The sequence below is a fragment of the Mesitornis unicolor genome, unplaced genomic scaffold (assembly GCF_000695765.1).
Source record: "Mesitornis unicolor isolate BGI_N332 unplaced genomic scaffold, ASM69576v1 scaffold4656, whole genome shotgun sequence".
Taxonomy (NCBI): domain Eukaryota; kingdom Metazoa; phylum Chordata; class Aves; order Mesitornithiformes; family Mesitornithidae; genus Mesitornis; species Mesitornis unicolor.
The window spans coordinates 24928-42617 of record NW_010190113.1 but is presented as its reverse complement, the minus strand read 5'-3'; the positions used below and the strand labels follow the sequence as shown (position 1 = coordinate 42617).

General features: G+C 43.2%; 1 protein-coding gene across 1 annotated transcript; it reads right to left on the bottom strand.

Annotated features, from left to right (window-relative positions):
* Positions 1-358: 358 nt before the first annotated feature.
* On the bottom strand, positions 359-17039 carry MCM10 (minichromosome maintenance complex component 10). Its single transcript, XM_010186286.1, has 19 exons — positions 17033-17039; positions 15924-16244; positions 15036-15140; positions 14307-14441; positions 13616-13790; positions 12731-12896; positions 11810-11977; positions 10307-10423; positions 8857-9056; positions 7763-7863; positions 6613-6708; positions 6393-6510; positions 5460-5688; positions 3754-3913; positions 2970-3088; positions 1975-2088; positions 1121-1266; positions 867-909; positions 359-486 (listed from the first exon to the last, which is right to left on the bottom strand). Exons 1-19 carry the CDS (start codon positions 17037-17039, stop codon positions 403-405), a joined length of 2604 nt encoding a protein of 867 aa, XP_010184588.1. The 3' UTR covers positions 359-402.
* Between the last annotated feature and the right edge of the window lie 651 nt (positions 17040-17690).

Here is a 17690-nt window from a genome sequence, read left to right as displayed (position 1 = left end):
AACAGCCCTCCCAGTTCATGAGGATTTGTCACTTGAAATTCTGGTGAGGTCACTCTACACCAGCCATTCGACATAAGTTGTGGGATCCTAGAGATTTCTTGGTACAAATTCCTCTCTAGCTGTCTCCTTTCTAGGTTAAATCTTGTAAACAAATTGTTAGGAAGAAAGAACAGGCATGAATGTATTTCACATGCAGCCTTATTCAGTCAATTTTAAAAAGATCAAAGCTGAATATCCATGCAGTGGCCTGATGGAGACTTTTGTGGATGTCCTTCTCATCAGGAATTGATTCCCCTGCTCATTCATTCCTAAACCAGAATCCTCTTAGCATTCCAGTAAAGAAATGTGTGGTTTATACACAGAAATCCATTCTTAAGCTGTGGGAAAAACATCAACTTCAGATCACTTAAGACTATTGAGAAATTTTGGTTGCTCCTCCCCTCTTGGTAAAAGTGTTTCTCCACCAATCTTCGGGCCTTTTTTCTCCTAAAAACATGAACCACAGAGAAAAGAAGTTAAACGTGGTAAGATGTCTACCAAACATTTTTTTTTGACAAAAGTTGTGGTAGGGCTAAATTATCTGATTAAATACTTTAGACACTCTAGGAACTTTGACATTCTGAATTCTTACAACTTTGGTCAAAAGCAAACTCCCCAAAGTTAATAAAAACAAAGCTTCAAGAACAGAAAGCAAAAGAAAGTCCACTAAAACACAGCCTGCAGGTAGCTGTAAGTACCTGGCTAAATCCAGAACTGTTTGGTTTTGCTGGGAATTTGTAAGGACAAAGAAACAAAACACGGGACAAAAGTACCAAGAGAAGCAGCCAGAGGGCTGAGGTCCTCAGAAACTGCTGGGTCACACTTACCTTTAGCATCCCATCTCGCTCCCACTTGAAGAGGCCACAGGTACTGAAAGATGAAGGTGGCAGGTGAGGACAACTGTGGCATGTTTGCTGTACAGTATGGAGAGGTCCAAAACCAGCCCCACACCTTTCCGTCACTGCTTAGCACAAGGACTAACGTTCCCATCTTAGAACATGGCTACGTGACTCCCAGCAAGTTACTTGTGAATGGACAGTAGAAAAGCCCCAGTCGCTATTTCAGGAAACTCATTTCTTACCTGCATGGCTTTTTTGGGAGCCTGTCAAGGGAAATCGCTCGGTTGCCACAAGGACATTTGAAAAATCTCTTGATGGCATCATGCCAGTGGTAGTCATGGTTATCCTGCACACACGTCTCCAGAGGTTTGAAGTAGGTGTAATTACACTGTGAGGGAGAAGAAAGATTTGAGTGCTTCACCAGCATGTGAAACCGGTTCTGTGGGTGGTGACAGCTGAGCATCCAGAGAAAAGCATCTCTGTCTCCTCCCATCCTGAGGAGCCCAGCAGTCAGAGATCATCACCCCAGGCTTTGCCACTAGTCTTTCTAATGCCATCCTCCCCTCTTTGCCACTATCCTGTGGCCCTGCTCCCAGCACCTCATGGGGCACACAGTGGCCCTCTGTGCAGCCCCGAAACATAGGAAAGGCAGTGAGAGGGGAAGTCCAGCAGGGACTGAAACTCTGGGAATGGGAGGTAACTTCTCCCTTCCACTCAGCACATTTTGGATAATAACAAAGCTCCACTGCTTTTCCTGATGGCAAAGTCCTTGGAAATGCCAATAGAGAAATCCCATCCAGTGTTAAGTTTTCAAGGCACTTTGCTTACTTTGTTATCTAATATAGGGAATGAAGGGTCCTGGTACAAAGCACTTCAGGGAAGAAACTGGTAAATATTTTCAGAACACCAACACTCGAGAAACTCAGTGATACAAACGTCAAGTTGAGCTGTTCAGCACAGCCATAAGGAATGAAAATGTCTCCAATTGATCCCTGCGCTGGGCTACAGCCAAGAAAGAGACTAACGGGAATTCTGCATCATTTTGTACAATCCATGCCCCACTCCCCTGCTGCCACCCTGGCTCCACTTCACTCACTGTTTTACATGTCACAACTCGACACTTCATTTCTTTAATGCTTCTCATCTTCTCTTCCATTTCTTCCTTTTTCACCAGGGGCTGAAAGTATTGCTCCTGCAGTTCAGCCTCAGCCTGTGGGGGCACACAAAAAGTGTTGTGGGGAGACAAAGATGGGAGAAGCCACTCCACAAACAGCCTTAGGACAAACTACTACCAGGCCTCCTTGAAGTAGACTGCAGTCTGGGAGTCAGAGAAACACCAAAGGTCTCTTGCTTCAAAAAATCCATATAGTGCATGTGTTGTGCTTTAACCAACACTAAAATAAGCCACCTTTGAGATGAGTAGGAGGGTTTAACAACAGCATGTACTACTGAAATAAGTACATACCTATGAGGAGAGGGAGAGGTCAGGTAGGTAGATGCAATGAATGGAATTAGTTCTTATCCAAAATAGTACTCCTCAGAAGACCTTAAAACAACTAGGACTTCATATCAATACAATGTGCCCAAGACAAGAGCCATGTGCCACTGGAGGTGCTGTATCCCTGGGAACATGCTCAGCAAAGATCCTGATTGGGAGAAACCCAACCTCTTAGCTTTTCAGGGCAACTGCTCGCATTTCACAGGCTCCACAATTTACATGAGTCCCAAATGAAGGTGGCACCTGTCTTAATGTGGTCAAGATGTCAAGAAATAAAAGAGACAAAATAGGCATGTGGCTAACTTGGTTTTAAAGCAGAAGGATTTTTTTTTTAATCACTCACTAACCAGGAAACTTCACTGATTCTTCCAAATACAGCAAAAATAGACAATGTTGACCTTACCATGGCTATGGCAACAATGCTGACTTGCAGGCACTGTGCTCTGTGTGCTCAGAGACCCCCAACCCTACTCATTGGGATGATTTGGTGACTAGGACATGGTTGTGTGCCTGCTTCTTGCTGAAATCATTATAAGGAGTTGAAACAGCTCCCTAGGGCTGAGCTCTCAGTCATGGCTGGATTGAGGCCATACCTCTTTCAGGATCTCTGTGTGCTTGGACTTGGCATTCAGAATATTACGGAACTCTTCTGACTGCAGATAGGCCAGCTGCTCACGTTGTTTCTTTTGGGCAGGCTCCAGTTCATCCATATCTAGGGAGACAAAAAGGTTCAGTCCTACAGAGACCAAGTTCAAATCAAGGTTGTAATCTCTAAGTGTGATCCCTGCAGGAGATTTTGGAAGTCTCAGGTAGATGTTCAGGACAAACAGCAGCCTTTCAGAGTTCAAAAGAACATGAAGCCAAGTTCAAATATGGCTTCAGAAGAAATAAAAGCACTTTTAAAAAATAACATTGCATCTTCTCTCAAAGCACTGTACTAGGAATTTCTACATCACTCCCAGGGGAGCGAGCAGTGTTCCCTCCATGACTGATGGAGAAGCTTTAAAGGGAATTAAGCAATTAATTCAAGATCACACAGTAAGTCACCAGCAGGCAAACCCAAGACCCCACAGAAAATTCAGGTATCTTCCCAGTTGGGACTGGTTTTTTTGGTTTCCTTTGGTTAAGTCAGCCATGCATTGCAGTGCCAGAAGAAAGGGAACACAGATGAGGACAGGGAGCTATCAGAGATTACATCTCACCCTCTCTCCACAGGGTTAGAGATTTTTTAGCCTTTGCAACAAGCCTTTTACAATCCAAACAGACCTAACTTGGCCTCTCTTTGGCACAGCAATCAAGTCCTTAACGCACCAACTAGTGCTCCATTCAGCCGGACATAAGCATATTTTTTCTATTCTAGAAGCTAACATTACCTACCATTCTCTGCTTCTGTACCTTGTGGCTGAGCAACGTTTTTCTCAACTCTTTCAACAACTTCAAGGACATCATCAACATCAGCTCTTTTCCTCTTGACACTGTTTGGGTCAGTTTTAGCAAGAATCTGGCCTTTTGCGCGTAGTCGGCGTATCGCAGCCAGCTGGAAAACAGGAAAGAGCAGTGAATGTGTTGGTGACCAGTCTGGCTCCAACGTTCCTACTTCCAGAATTAGCAGAGGAAGTCTGTCAAACAGAGAAGACAAGATCCACTGGCCTGAGGATGGACCTGGCCAAAGAGAGACCCAACAAAATTCCCAGTTCTGCTGTACATCTGTACCACATCACCCAACCTCTCGTGACTTCCCAAACCATAAAAATCACTCCTCCAGGAGTGTTACCAGGCTTGATATTTCAGCAGCTGCGCTTTAACTGCTTCACAAATCAGTAATTCCCAGAGGAGTCAAATAACTTGAGATTTCCACAGAAATTGGTAATAATTTGGAAGTAATAGAAAACCACATACAACTATTCCTTTCCATACTCCCAGAATGTTAAGACTCCTTCCTTGCTGGAAGAGAATAATTTCTCTGACAAACATGTGAACAGATTTGTGCCAAGAAAAGATGCCATCTGTTCTGGCTAGACACCAAACACATGCAAACTCCTGGCATAACACAGCTAGACCTGCTTAATTCCCTGTTGGTTACCTGGCAGACAGAAAACAGCCACAACACATGGCACTAGCAATGCCAAAGAACATGCACAGTTTGGCACTCAAGGGATTTTCAGCACAAATCCCCTGCCCCTTCCCAGGACTTAAGGGTTTTCATGCTTGTAAAACAATCAATAGCAACAGGTCTTGCTCTCCTTTCTTCCATAAAAAACACTTCAGCACCTCCCACCCCGGCACAGGAGCTATCCACAACCTGTTGTTTTAAGATGTCCCAAACCCCCAAAACACAAGAGCAAAAAAGCAGCCACTGGTAGACAGAGCAGCCCTGTCTCACCTGCATGAAGACCAGAGCACAAGGACAGCCACACAGCTACTCCAGACTGCTCCCCAAAGGTAATTTGCCCAACAGGTGACAGACTATGTCAGGTCATGAAGACCAGAGTCAGTTCTATCCAGGGAAGCTGGCAAGGGGTGTTTCTTCATGAAAAAGCTTAGCATCAGGTTCATGACTTACATGAGATGCCCTACCTCCCCATTTCCTTCTCCCCAGTCCCATCTCAAGAGGCTGCTCTGTCCCCTGTCCATGCCCAATTGGCATTTGCTGAAATTGCCAGTTGTGTAGTGGCTTCAGTGACGCTTGCCTTCAGAGAAGATCAAGGGTGAGCTCATGAGCATCACACATGAGACAGTTCATAACAGCTCACTTCTGACCAATTCAGGTGGATTTTGAACAAGAAAGAGATGCCAACTCCTGTGGCCAAATGTCACACCCACAGGCCCCTCTTTAGCAGCTGTTCCACTGCTCTGAAGGTTGACTACAGGCAATGTGGTAGCATGGATCTTGGTGTTACAGCTGTAAGGAACTGCAGGTTTCTTGTGTTCTGTAATATAGGCCAGTCTGATCCCACAAATCAAACTTCACTAATATCAGAACCGAGCTGGCCTATACCCAATCAAAGACTTCTCTACTACCACAAACCAAACTTCCCTTAACTTCCCATTCCTAATACCTAAAAGATTCATAGAGCTGTTACCTTTTTGGCTTCTGCCAAGCTGTCTAGCTTTGGTGTTGGAGGTGGAGACCCATCAAAGAGGAGGATATCTTCTCCTTCTGAGAAGCCTGTGCCCAGCCTGGGCCTTTGAGGAGCTGACATTTTTGCAGCTTTGGGAAACTCTGTCCCAGGTATTGGGGAATGGAGCGAGGACTGTCTGGAGGAGGATGGGAGAGCAGGACTGCTGGCTTTACTTGTGTTCTGGAGAAACCTTGTAAGACAAGAATAACCAATTGAAATAGGGGCACAATTCAAAAAGACAGAAAGGTTTGAGAAAGAGATAGCAATGAAGGGATGCAGATTGTGATTTTTCACTAATTGCCCTTTTACTGCTAAAAAAAACCCACAACAATTTAGGCATTCAAGAGAGTAAAACAAGACTGGTAAGGAACTCACTGGATTACCAAAATCAAGAGTGACTTGAAGAAGTCACCAGAAAGAACAAACAACCATTTGCTTTCAAATCTAAAATTAGAGAGTATTTGGGGGAAATACTGTCATGATTGTGGCTAGTCATCTTATTTTCCTGCAGGTTCTGTTTTGGCTCCTGTTGAGCCGTTTGAGGCTCCTTGGCTACGACAGCCTCAGTCTCACCCAAGGTGGCCCTTATGAGGTTCTTGTCAGGTCTGTTAACAAGATATGCACAACACATTTGCCAGGTCTTAAGGTTCAGAAGAACCCTGCAAGCCACCAACAAACAGAACCAGAAGTCCTGACCCCAGTTTCCTACTCTAATCAGCATTTTCCCATCATCCCTTCCAGTTGCTGGGCACTGTGCTGGAGCATTTGGTTCTCCACTGAATACTGGGTTATTTCTAGTTAAATGAACTTTTTATAAAAACAGCAAAACACCTCCACAGTTATACTTAGGGCCACAATAATGGAACCCTTCCTGTGAAAGTCAGTATGTATTACCGCCTCTGAATCTCTTCGGATCGCTTTTTTCTGGCCTCCAGCAATTTCTGTTTCTGTTGCTTAAGCAGTGCTGAAGCAGAGATAGACTGGAAATTGGCCTCTTGCTTCTTTTCAGCATCTGGGAAAAAACCAAACCAAATTAAAAAGCCACTAGAGTTTGCTCAGAAGTAGCTTGAGTGTTTTCAGGAGTGGGTTCTCCCTTCAGGCAAAAGGACAATACCTGCTTTGGTCCAGTGTTTGCAGAGGTTTCGTGCTCCAAAGGTTGGCTGTGACAGCAGTTCCTTGAATTCTTCAGAACATTGCATGGGTCTCTTTGCTGCACCTGGAGCAGAAGAGGCAGAAATACAACAGACTTGGAGCCAGAAAGGGAAGCAGGCCTGGCTTTAGAGACGTAGAGCAGTCTAGGTTGGAAGAAACCTCTGCAGGTCACTTGAGTGAACACCCCCGCAAAGCAAGGCCAACCCCTATGTTATATTTGGTTGCCCAAGGCCTTGTCTTCACAGAGCACATCATGAAGACATTTCTGTCCCTTCAGCAATTTCATCAGTCAGCCAGTTCCTCATCAGCCTTGGCTGTCTGTGGTTCTCCCATCATTCCCGCTTTTAGAATGCTTGAAAGCTCTGAAGCCAGCACATCTTACCCCTGGAGAATTAAGGGCAGCTAAAAGCTAGAGACAGGACACACCCCATGTTGTCTGAAATGGAGGCAACTGAGGGAAAAGATAGATGTGAATAAGACATCTAAGTGGCATCTCGAGCACATGGTTTGAATAATCTGTCATCTGCTCTTCACAGAGAATAAAGGGGGTGTAATATCAAGTGCTTTACAGAAACAAAATGGAGGCAGAGAAGATCAGTGACATCCCAAAGGCTATGGAAGGAATATGCTTTGAAGACCACAGAAGAAAAGCACTATAAACAGGCTGGATACCTAGGAGGTCCCCTGCATTGCAGACCTGACTCTGATTTATACTTAGTATTCCTTGGAAGCTTTCAAGATTGTCAGAAGTAATTTATTTTAATCAAATAAAATAAATTCTGTGGTTCAAAGTTCTTAAAACTTCCAATTCCCATTAATCTGACAAAGATCTTCTATCACTGTCCCAAGACAGAGCAGGAGACTCAATTCAGGGACATTGATGAAAAAAAGATGCATGGAGTGGCACAGTTGCTTAGTTACATTTGCCTTGCAGCTGCAGTCTCAAGAGGGATGAGGAATTTTGATCAACTGAGAAAGCAGCCTGCAAATGGCTATCTCTGTAGCAAACCAATTGCCAGATTCATTCAGGGAGTAGCAGAGTCCTGGGACACATCTACACATCAAGCTGGCAATATCTGGAGAGTGACGAGACTACATGTGTAGTTAGGTACCAATTTTCTGCCTGGTTTCCTGGACAATTGCATCAACTCCTCTTACAACCAGCTTGGAGAGAGTGGTTTGAATCTTCCTTTTCGGCGCTGCAGCTGCTGCACTAGAAAGAGGAAACAAAACCAGAACATCAGAGTTTTCCCAAGCTTAGAGCAAGGACAGAAGCTTGAATGTTAGTCCAGTGCTTCAACAAAACTCCAGCCACCCTGTAAAGTGCCTTTCTCCTCTCATCTGTCTGTCTTTGGGAAGGATGTGGATCTAAATCCAAGTTCTAGCATAGTGTTTAGGATCTCCCATTTCTCCCTGGGTGGAGATACTTACTTCCTATGCATTGAGAGAAAACTAAACATAGGTAATGTCTAAGCTTTGTTCACAGTTAGTTTCAGGAATGGAGAGGAGGCTGGAATTGCTTCATTACTGTGGAGTTACACCGGTTATCAGAGGGCAGTGGTAAGAGAATCAAAGCCCAGTGCAGAGGGCTTAATCCAGCTGTGACTCAAGTCTTTCCACAGCTGTCTGCAGTTGGATTTGGACGAAGGATCTAACCCCTCCATGCTAGTTATGAGATGCACACTGATCTACAGATCTTTGTCACTTACTAATGCACAGGGTGTACTACTGTCTCTTTATTAACACATAGTGATACTGTATTATTTCAGTCACGGAATAGAGGAGAATACAGAATACACAGAGTCTGGGATTAAATGCAATGAGCCATAACAAAACATGGTAAGGGAATGGCACTGAAAAATACTCATCTTGAAAACCCGAATGCTTGGGATCTCATGATAAAATTCATTTCATTTACTGAAACACAATGCTGCCTGGCTTCACAACACAGTAATAATTTTGAGGTAAAAACAACCTTTACCACTTCTTAGTGCTGACTCATAAAATTTTCCTAGCAAATAGCAGCTCTGTTACCCCTTGAAGCCAGGATTACACCAAACATGGGGCATTTATTCCTTTTTAGTTAATGTAGTTAAGTCAAAAGTATCTCTACCTAAATAGAATCCCTTAGAGATAGCTTCAGGCTCACTTGTATATGGGAGGGAAATTCTGTTCAAAAGCAAGGGAAATAAGTGGTTTATCTTACACTGAGGCTGCATATGCTGCTGAAGAGACACCTCCGTAGTAAAACCCATCCTGACATAGCCTCTCCTTCAGACTGGCATTTTTCCGACCAACTTTTTTGGGAATGCGGCCACCAGAGAAGGTGGACTGCAGATCTGCCCGCTTTGAGCTGAGCTTCTTGTACTGGGATTGTATGTGGTACGGGCAGTATTCACAGTCGTTCTGAAAAGAAATGGGAGAAGCCTGTTGCAGAACACTAGCAATGACAATTTACTTCATTCCTCTCACCCACATCCATCCTTCTATGGCCAAACAGAAGTAACATCTGTATTGGAGTACACCAGCATTTGACCAACTCAGCAAACATCTGCCCACACTCTAGCAATGAAAAACAAAATTAAAATTGTCCATGCTAATCACTGGGAAAAAAAAAAAACCTGTGCATCAAGAACCTCCTCCATCCCAGGAGTTTTAAAGCTATTCCTGACAGCAGTGCCATAAATACACTCACTCAGGGTGTCGAACGTTTTACAAAAAAAACCCCCCTCAATTCTCACTGACAATCATCTGCCTCAGATTTGTATAACTACAATTATTCCACAATCAAACTTTTTTTGTCACAAAAAATTAAACAGACAGCCAATTCCTTCTTGTGTGCCAGACAGCCTCCAACTATGGTTTGTTCCAGGCCTGGAACATCTCACTGACATCGAGAGCCCTGTGCACAGGCACCTTCTGGAGCGGGTCTGCAATCACAGTCTTGTTTTGCTACAAGTACCTTCTGTATTTGTCTTCCACTCCACACACATTTAGTTCCTCCCAAGTTCTTCATTCCTTCATTTTCTCTCCTTCTTCTAAGTAGTACCCTACTAACTATAACCTTCTGACTTAGACAGGGTTCCTTTCAGGTATCATAACATCACCATAGCCATGAAGTGACGTAATCCACAAGTCTTTTAAGCTAGTACAAGTCAGTACTGCCCCTAAAAGAAGATTCCCAACACCTTTTTCCTCTCATTTCCTATGTCCCACATTCAGGAACAAATATTCTGGAAGTTTGTGGGCACACTGGACCAGCGAACTTGCTGGGTTAACACCATCCTCAAAAAACAGAATCATTGCCAAGGAAAACCTCTTATCGTTTTACCTTGGATAAGTTCTCTAGTGCAGTGCAGGGAAGCTTGCAGTGACACAGAGGAGAGTGAAAGGGTGTGGAGATGGTGACAGACATGGGTCAAGACCATTGCTTTTCGCTGCAGCACCAACTTTGCATTTAGGGAACTACTGTGCTGCTGCTACACTGCCATCACAGAAGCAGCTCCTTTGGGTTTCATTATTCAGTTTCTCCCTCCGCTTTAGTCAGTTACAAATCAAGATCCAGAAACAAGTCAAAGAGTTGGAGCATCAGTACAATATCAGCAGCCAGATTTTTACCCATAGCTTACAGATGTCCTGACTACTGAGATACAGACCAGGTTCACAATCTGTGAACAAGGATCACCATTCTTCTTCCTGGCTTTGCAAGTGCCCAAGTCCAGAGCTTCACCCATGAGAAGGATCTTCTGGGGATGGTCAACAGACAAACACACCTAGAAAGATACCAGAACATGCCATGAGGACTGGATGAGCTTCTCTCTAGATGTCACTGGCTTGGCTCTGGTCTAGTTCGGTACCTCCGGTATTAACAATGCAGTTTTAAAATGCAGGCCTAGTTTTAGAAAGCCACATGTCCTGTTCAGATTGAGAAAAGGCTCAGTTAAAAAGAAAAATAAAACTGGATTTCTTTCTCACAAAGAAATGAAAGAGATTGCATTGCTATGTTCTGAACCTCAGGAAACCAAGAACCAGCAAAGGGAGAGCTACCTGTGCTACAGATGATGGTCCTGTACAACTGCTTGGCTCTGATCCCACCATGGCAACTACATTTGGCCATGGACAAAGAGAGGAGATGGGCTAGAGCTCTCTGTTCCTCTCCACATATCGTGGTACAAGCAGTGTCTACTTCACACAACCACAGTAGGAATTGCATGTGTAGGCAAGAAGCACTTTGAGAAGTCAGTTTTAATGTAGTTCTAAATGTGTACATTTTAGCTAAGAAGAGCCACTCTTAACAGCTAAATACAGCCCTTACATTAAATCTGGTACGCCTTTCGACTCACCAATAGCACTTTCTACTGCTTATTCATGTTAATTTAAGCAATTATATAGCTTAATAGACAATTAATGAGATTCTTAGTTTTTCCATTTGGAGAATTTAAAATGCTAAACACTACATCACCAGTTATTAAACTGAAATTCCCCTTGACAGAAGTCAGTAAAAACAGTTTCCACTCCAGTGCAATTAAAAGGATATTTAAAAAATTAATTTATTAGCAAAATGAAGCCACCTTAAATGTTGATACATAAAGAAAAGCAATTCATCATGTTCTGCATTTCAAGTAACTGATTAAACAAGTGATACCATGTATCAACTTACTATACATAGTAGATTGTTCATTGAACAAATCAAATAGTGCTGCTTCTCAGTCATGATTTTGGAACAAGGAAACATTTTGCAATCATATCTCATGCCCAAATAAGAGGCAAGAATGCAGAGGCAATTTTTTTTCCCCTCCTTTTTCAGCTTTTATAGACCTCTTGGCTGAAATAGGCATTGCACTGAAGTAGCTGAATAAACTGAAATGAAAATACACTCCCTACATCCGTGGAAGAGCCGACTGCTACCAAAAGCAGATTAAACACTTGAATAAACTCTGGGTTTAGATGCTTAATAGGACTTCTTGAAGTTCAGTCTTCCAGAACGCCAGAAGCAAATACACACCACACAAATATCGAAATGCAGTTCAAACTGTTGAGACATACTGCTGTAATTTCAGCCTTAACACATGTTATAAAGCTAAATCTCAAGCAGACATGAAGAAGTTCAGCTATGGGTTTTTATTTACAGTTGATGGGCAAATGAAAAATCTTCTCACCTCATCTGAGCCTTCTTTAGGTTTCATAGGATTAGCATTGAGCAGCCCGATGACTGTGCCTTGGTCTGTCTTCCAGTGCTCCTTGTGGACATCACCAAACAAGAAGAGCGAGACGCACTGATTGAGATCCCGTAGGTCATTCAGCCGCCAAATGCTGAAGGTTCTGCCCTGAAACAGATATTTGCTTTCCTTTCAGCTCTTGGCAAGAGGACACTGACTGCATTCCCTCTAGCTGTTGCCTTTAAAGAGTTATTCTGATTTTTCCCCTCTAAGTTTTCCTCATTTAGAAAAGCACAATTTGTAACCCCAGTAGAGGTTAGATATGATGTCACACAGCTAGTTCTGGGATTCTCACAGGCCAAAATAGCACAATAATACTGCTACCACCAATCTTACTGATATTAAAGCTGTAGAGTACTCTTGCTTGCTGAATAAGGTTTTTACCCCACTGAACAAACAAAGCCAAGGCATATCCAGATCTCTGTTTCATCAATTACTTCCTATAGGACATGTACACCATCTAGGACAGAATGGCTTCTAGGGAAATAATGGAAGCAAAATGTGTTGGCACATTTAAAGCAAGAGGACTGTCTTAAAAGACAGAGTCACAGCCCTTTCGGGTTTTTTTTTTGCACCGACATTTAACACATAACAATGGATGAACAGATTTGGACAGATTTATACCATGGCTAATTTCTTGCAACAGTGTCTGGCACAATTGCACCAGATAAGCTACAGACTTATTCTGAGGACTAAAAGCAGCATTACTGCATGAAACCAGGTGAGCAGAGATCTTTAATACGGTAGCTTTTCATTAACTACATGAAGTTGACTGATTATGTTAAAAACCTAATTAGCTTTTCAGGAAGGAAGACCAGCATTTCGCTGGGACTATGCAAGGGGTACAGTGAAGTTACTTACATTATTTGCACTCTGAGGAGTGACCTTCCTCACGATGACTCCAAATGTTACCCAGTCTATTTCCTCCAGGTTTTCTGCAGCAAGTTTGCTCTTCAGCTGGGACAGGCGGATGAGCTTCCTGTTTGCCATTTTCCTGTCCATTTCAGCAGATGAAACCCGGGGTTTTCTAGATCAAGAAAGCATATAAAAGAGAGCACATCCATTGGCATAAACAGATGGAGACAATCAAAACCATCCAGCATTCTTCCAGTGAGACTATGTCTTGCTACAAAATGCCTCTGTGCCCTATTTCACCCTGAGTTCACTTGCACTGCAACTTAGCCTCAAGCCTGCGTTAACTATGCTCATTTCAGGAAGGACTGAATATGATGACTCTCTGAGCACGGTTTGGAAATCCAGCATGGTTTCTGGAGAGACACCGTGAGTATTCAGAGACCTCTTGTGGCCAGATTGAGTGTGGGGATCATGAGTGGCTCCCGAGGCTTCTCAACGTGGAGCAAAATCTGCTCAACAGGAGCACAATAAGGCTTTGCACATGCCCACTGCTTCCCTCCTCCATCTCTGAGGACATCCCAGGGGTGGCAGCACTAATGAAATGATAGATTTTTTGTTAGAAAAGTACAAAGGTGAAAACAGAAATATAAGCCAAAAGTCAATGTTACCTATTTACTGACCAAACAGCCAACGCTGTGGCTTTGTGTTATATTCCTTCACGACAATTGACTATCTGACATGGTTAAATTATGTATATACAGCAAATCAGAAATTCAGTCCTCTGCTCACCACTTGTGTGACTCGCATCACAGGACATTGGACAGATCGTGCTTTCCCTCTCATTACTGGAAGGTGATGTTCTCAAACAGAGCTCAGTGCTGGGCTGCTGACCTTAATCTCAGTCCTGAGAAGGTTTCCACAGACACGGGTTGAGCAGTTGCACTGGAGCCTATAGGCATGTGAGGAGTCTTCTCTCTGGTCACCCTACTGGGTGTGTTGCCTGTGGCAGACTTGAGAGGCTGGAACGCCAGACTTAGGACTTGCTGTGGACGAGGAATCTTGCTCTCTTTAACAGTAAAAGAGGTAAGAAAAACAATCTTGATAATGTAAGAAAGCTTCTAAATAAAAATAACACTAGCTCACACTTGACCAGAGACAGGAGTCTAATGTAACACATTTAAAGAGGTGTAAAACTGTCTTATTTGTACTGAACTCATCTCCCAGTCAGCTGGGAACTAACAGCTCCAGATCAGTCACATCTAAGTCAAGCAATGAGTGTTGCCTGGTGAGGAGCTTCCCAGAGCAGCTCTTGTTATCCAGGCAAGCTAAACTGTAGGATACACAGATGCAAGCTAGACTGCTGTCAGTGTCCAAGTTAACCATAGCAGTACAGAGCATAGCATCCACTGCAAAGAACATAATAATTAACTCTGCAGTGAGCGTTGTTCTGCTGTGAACAGATTGCTACTGGTTCACCAACCAGTGTAAAACTGTCCTGGATGTGTCTGCAACACCGCTGTGAACTACATAGGCATTTAGCAAAATCCCCATGTTTCAGTGAAAGGCAGACTGAGAATGGTACCTGTTGAGGATGCTTTTGATTTCTGGATTCCTCGCTTGGCTGGTGGTAAAGGATTGCCCAGCTGGGCCGAGAAACATGGTGACTCTTGTATCTTCTGAACTTTCCTTTCCTTTAAGGGTCGACAGGGAGATTTACCTGGCCAAGAAAACAAACAAACAAAAAATTATTATGAAATCTCAGGATCTGGACTCAAACACTAAGAACTGCTCCAAACTAATTATTTGAATAAGAAGCCCAAGCCAGGATCCCACATGGAAACCCTTCAGCTAAGCTGCCAGCATCTGAAATCAACGGCGAGCTGGAAAAGCCCCAGTGACTCTTTCCAGTAAGGACCTAAAACTTTGGATGTCACAAACTACAAAGCTGGGGAAAGTAGGAACATCCCCTTGCTTTTCAATTTTCTCACTACACGAAATGTACTACAGAAACAAACATAGCTGTATTTTCTGGGTGTATAAACATCTGCCAGTAAGAAGGGACACTTCCAGCAGAAGATCCAGCACTTCAGTCATGAAAGCTGTCCCATGCAGAAACAACCTATGTTGCAGGTACCAAAGCTGTAGCTCACTGATTTAGTCTGTAGCTGCAGGAAACAACCTGTGTAGAATACACCAGACCCCCATTCCTCCTTGCTACTCAGTGCCCACTTTAGGATTATCTGGAGTCTTGCCTACAAATCGCATGTTGGTAGGCCAACAAATCATAAACCCATTTAATTAGTCTCATTACCAGGGGTTTTCTTCTCAGGGCCTGAACTGGATTGCTGCCCAATAGCAGTCTTTTGCAACCGCTCCTGTAACATCTTCATCTGTTCTTGCAATTTTCTCAGCTCAGCTAGAAAAGAGAAGAAAAAGCATAATAATGAAAACAGTGGGAAGCCTTTGCAAAGAGGGATTTATGAGACCCCTGGAAGTCTGGCAGTTTTACTACATCACAGGAACTTAGAAAACAAAAGACTTGATCCACAATACAGATTTACATGAGTCTACATGGCTCACAGTGAAGGGACACTTTTCCACACAGCCTGGAGCTGACTCCTCATATAAATATTTAACTTGACTGTGGTACATTCCTTGCCAGGTTGCATATATCTTTCCTAGTGAACATAAGACAGTTTGAATGGGTGATAATTACACTCCTTACTATAAAGAAATGCTTCCAATATAATCAAATACATGTCCTGGGCACAGGAAGGTTCAGTAGCCAGCTCTGCCTACTGATTGGTATGGCAGAACCTCCTGCCAATAAGTCCTGAGGGAGAAGGGGGACCTGTGCTGGTGAAAGATGCCAGGATGACAGGCTTGAAGACTGAAGCAACATTGCTTTACATCAGACAAGGTGTACGTACATAACTACCCTTCCCTATCCTGCTCAGCAGAGCTAGTTTCATTTCCCAGGCTTACTCCAGTCCTCTGTCTTTCTTTGGAGAAAAGAGGTTTGGCAAGGTTGGCCACTGAGCACTGAAAACTGAATTTAGAAACTTTCACAAGGGCTTTCGGTATTGCCCATCTCGGCACCATCCTAAACTGAGATGCAGCAGACCCTACCTTCTGCACATTTGCTCTCTGGAGACAAGATATGCATGACAGAACAGACAAAAGATGCTGTTACAGAAACCTTGCAATTCTTCATTGGTCTTCTCTTTTGCCTGAGTGGGAGCTGAAGTAGAGACAGTTTCTTCTGCTTCCTCTTCTTCTAGCAGGTCATCCACATCTCCAAACAGCGTAGCCAGGTTCTCCTTCTCTTCATCAATTATGCTGTCCTCAGCATCAACCTCCTCAGTGTAGGATGCATCATCTTCTGCATCAAAGAGCTCATCGTATTCATCTGGTTCTCCTCCCTCATCCTCTGGGGCACCTTCCTCCTCAGGAGAATTCCCCTCTTCAGTTGCTTCGCTTTCATCCAGGAGGGAGGCCAACAGATCCAAGTCATCGTCAGCTAAGGCAAACATTAAACTCAGTGTTATTTCTGTCCAGTTAGAGGAAAGCTGCCATGGAATAAAATATCCATGATACTTTAATCACAAGCTAATGTCAACCAAAAGTAAATCAGAACAGCAAGTGGCATTCTTAAAAGCTATTTCAACTTTGGCTAAAGGAAGATTCTTTATCTTCCTGACACCTGGTCAGATGGAAACATGGGTACAGACACTCTCAGTTTATGATCCAGGCTGGCTGGTTAGCAGAAAATTTGCAGGCTGCTTAGTGCTGGCTTTTCCTCCTATGCAGCTGCTTGTACAACAGCTGCTGTTACAACAGAAAGTCTTGGGACTGGTAAAGGTGTAGTCAGGAGCTCTACAGGGACCCACGTGGCTTTTGCCAATAGAAGCTGAAGAGGAAGATGCTAGGCAGGAAAGCACATCCTCAGAGAACAGAAAGCAAAGAAACATGGATCAAAGCAACAAGTAATGGAAAAAAGAAATTCAAGTAGAGAGAGAGGAATGGGACAGACAGAGCAGAACTGAAATTCAGAACAAACCAAGAAATTTATTTAGCCTTTGCTGCTGAAGAAAACAAAACCAGGGAAGCGGCAGAGCAGCCTCACAGAACAGTGACAACAATGAAGGTAAGGGGCTACCTCAAAGGCCTCCACAAATGAAGTCAGTGCAATATAATTTCCTTTGCTAAAATGTTTACTAAGTTTTCTAAACACTGGAACTTACTAACTAACGTCTTGATCAGAAGACAACTTTCATACTGAAGGTAAAAGAGTACTTTCCTCCTTACCGTCCATGATTTCACCAGGATTTCTTCAAGAGCCCCTCAAGGAAAAAAGTATTCTCTGTTATGGGGAGAACAACATATACTGTTAAAACAGATATAGCTCAACAGGAAATACATATTGTGTACCTTATCTGATGATTTGCAAACCACCAGCTTGTTCTTGTTTACAGTTGCAAATGAGAGCTCCACTAAATTTAAAATCTCCATGTACATTTTCTACATCTAAAGTCTGACCTATGCCAAACTCTCTGCAGCACAAGGGCATTACTTTTAGAAAAAAGCCCATAACAGACACTGATTTAAAAAATTGCCTACCATGTTCTCCTAGTAATAACCATTTCCACCTCATCAGTCCTACGTTATAATCATAATTAGCACTTAACTAAAGCAATTCTTCCAAAATGGACTCAGTCAGCTGAAAACAGAAGGTAGCAGGGTTTCGCTCTCTCCTTGTGACACAGTTCTTATTCTTAAAAGCATATGTTCTAATTTCTCACAGCTTCTCCATTTCACAGACATGAAAAATAATAAGCATAGGCAGATATAACTGGCCAAGGGAAGACTGGATAACAGAAGAGAAATCCACTGGGATTTCACTCATAACCCCAAACTGACTCGGTGCTTACAGATCTTCCTGCTGCAGAAACTTTTGTTTCACACA

Coding starts and splice junctions, on each gene's coding strand:
- MCM10 (XM_010186286.1), bottom strand. Junction 3,914..5,459: donor GCTTGGCAGAAGCCAAAAAG/GTAACAGCTCTA, acceptor CCTGTTTTCCAG/CTGGCTGCGATACGCCGACT. Junction 1,267..1,974: donor GAGTTGTGACATGTAAAACA/GTGAGTGAAGTG, acceptor TCTCCCTCACAG/TGTAATTACACCTACTTCAA.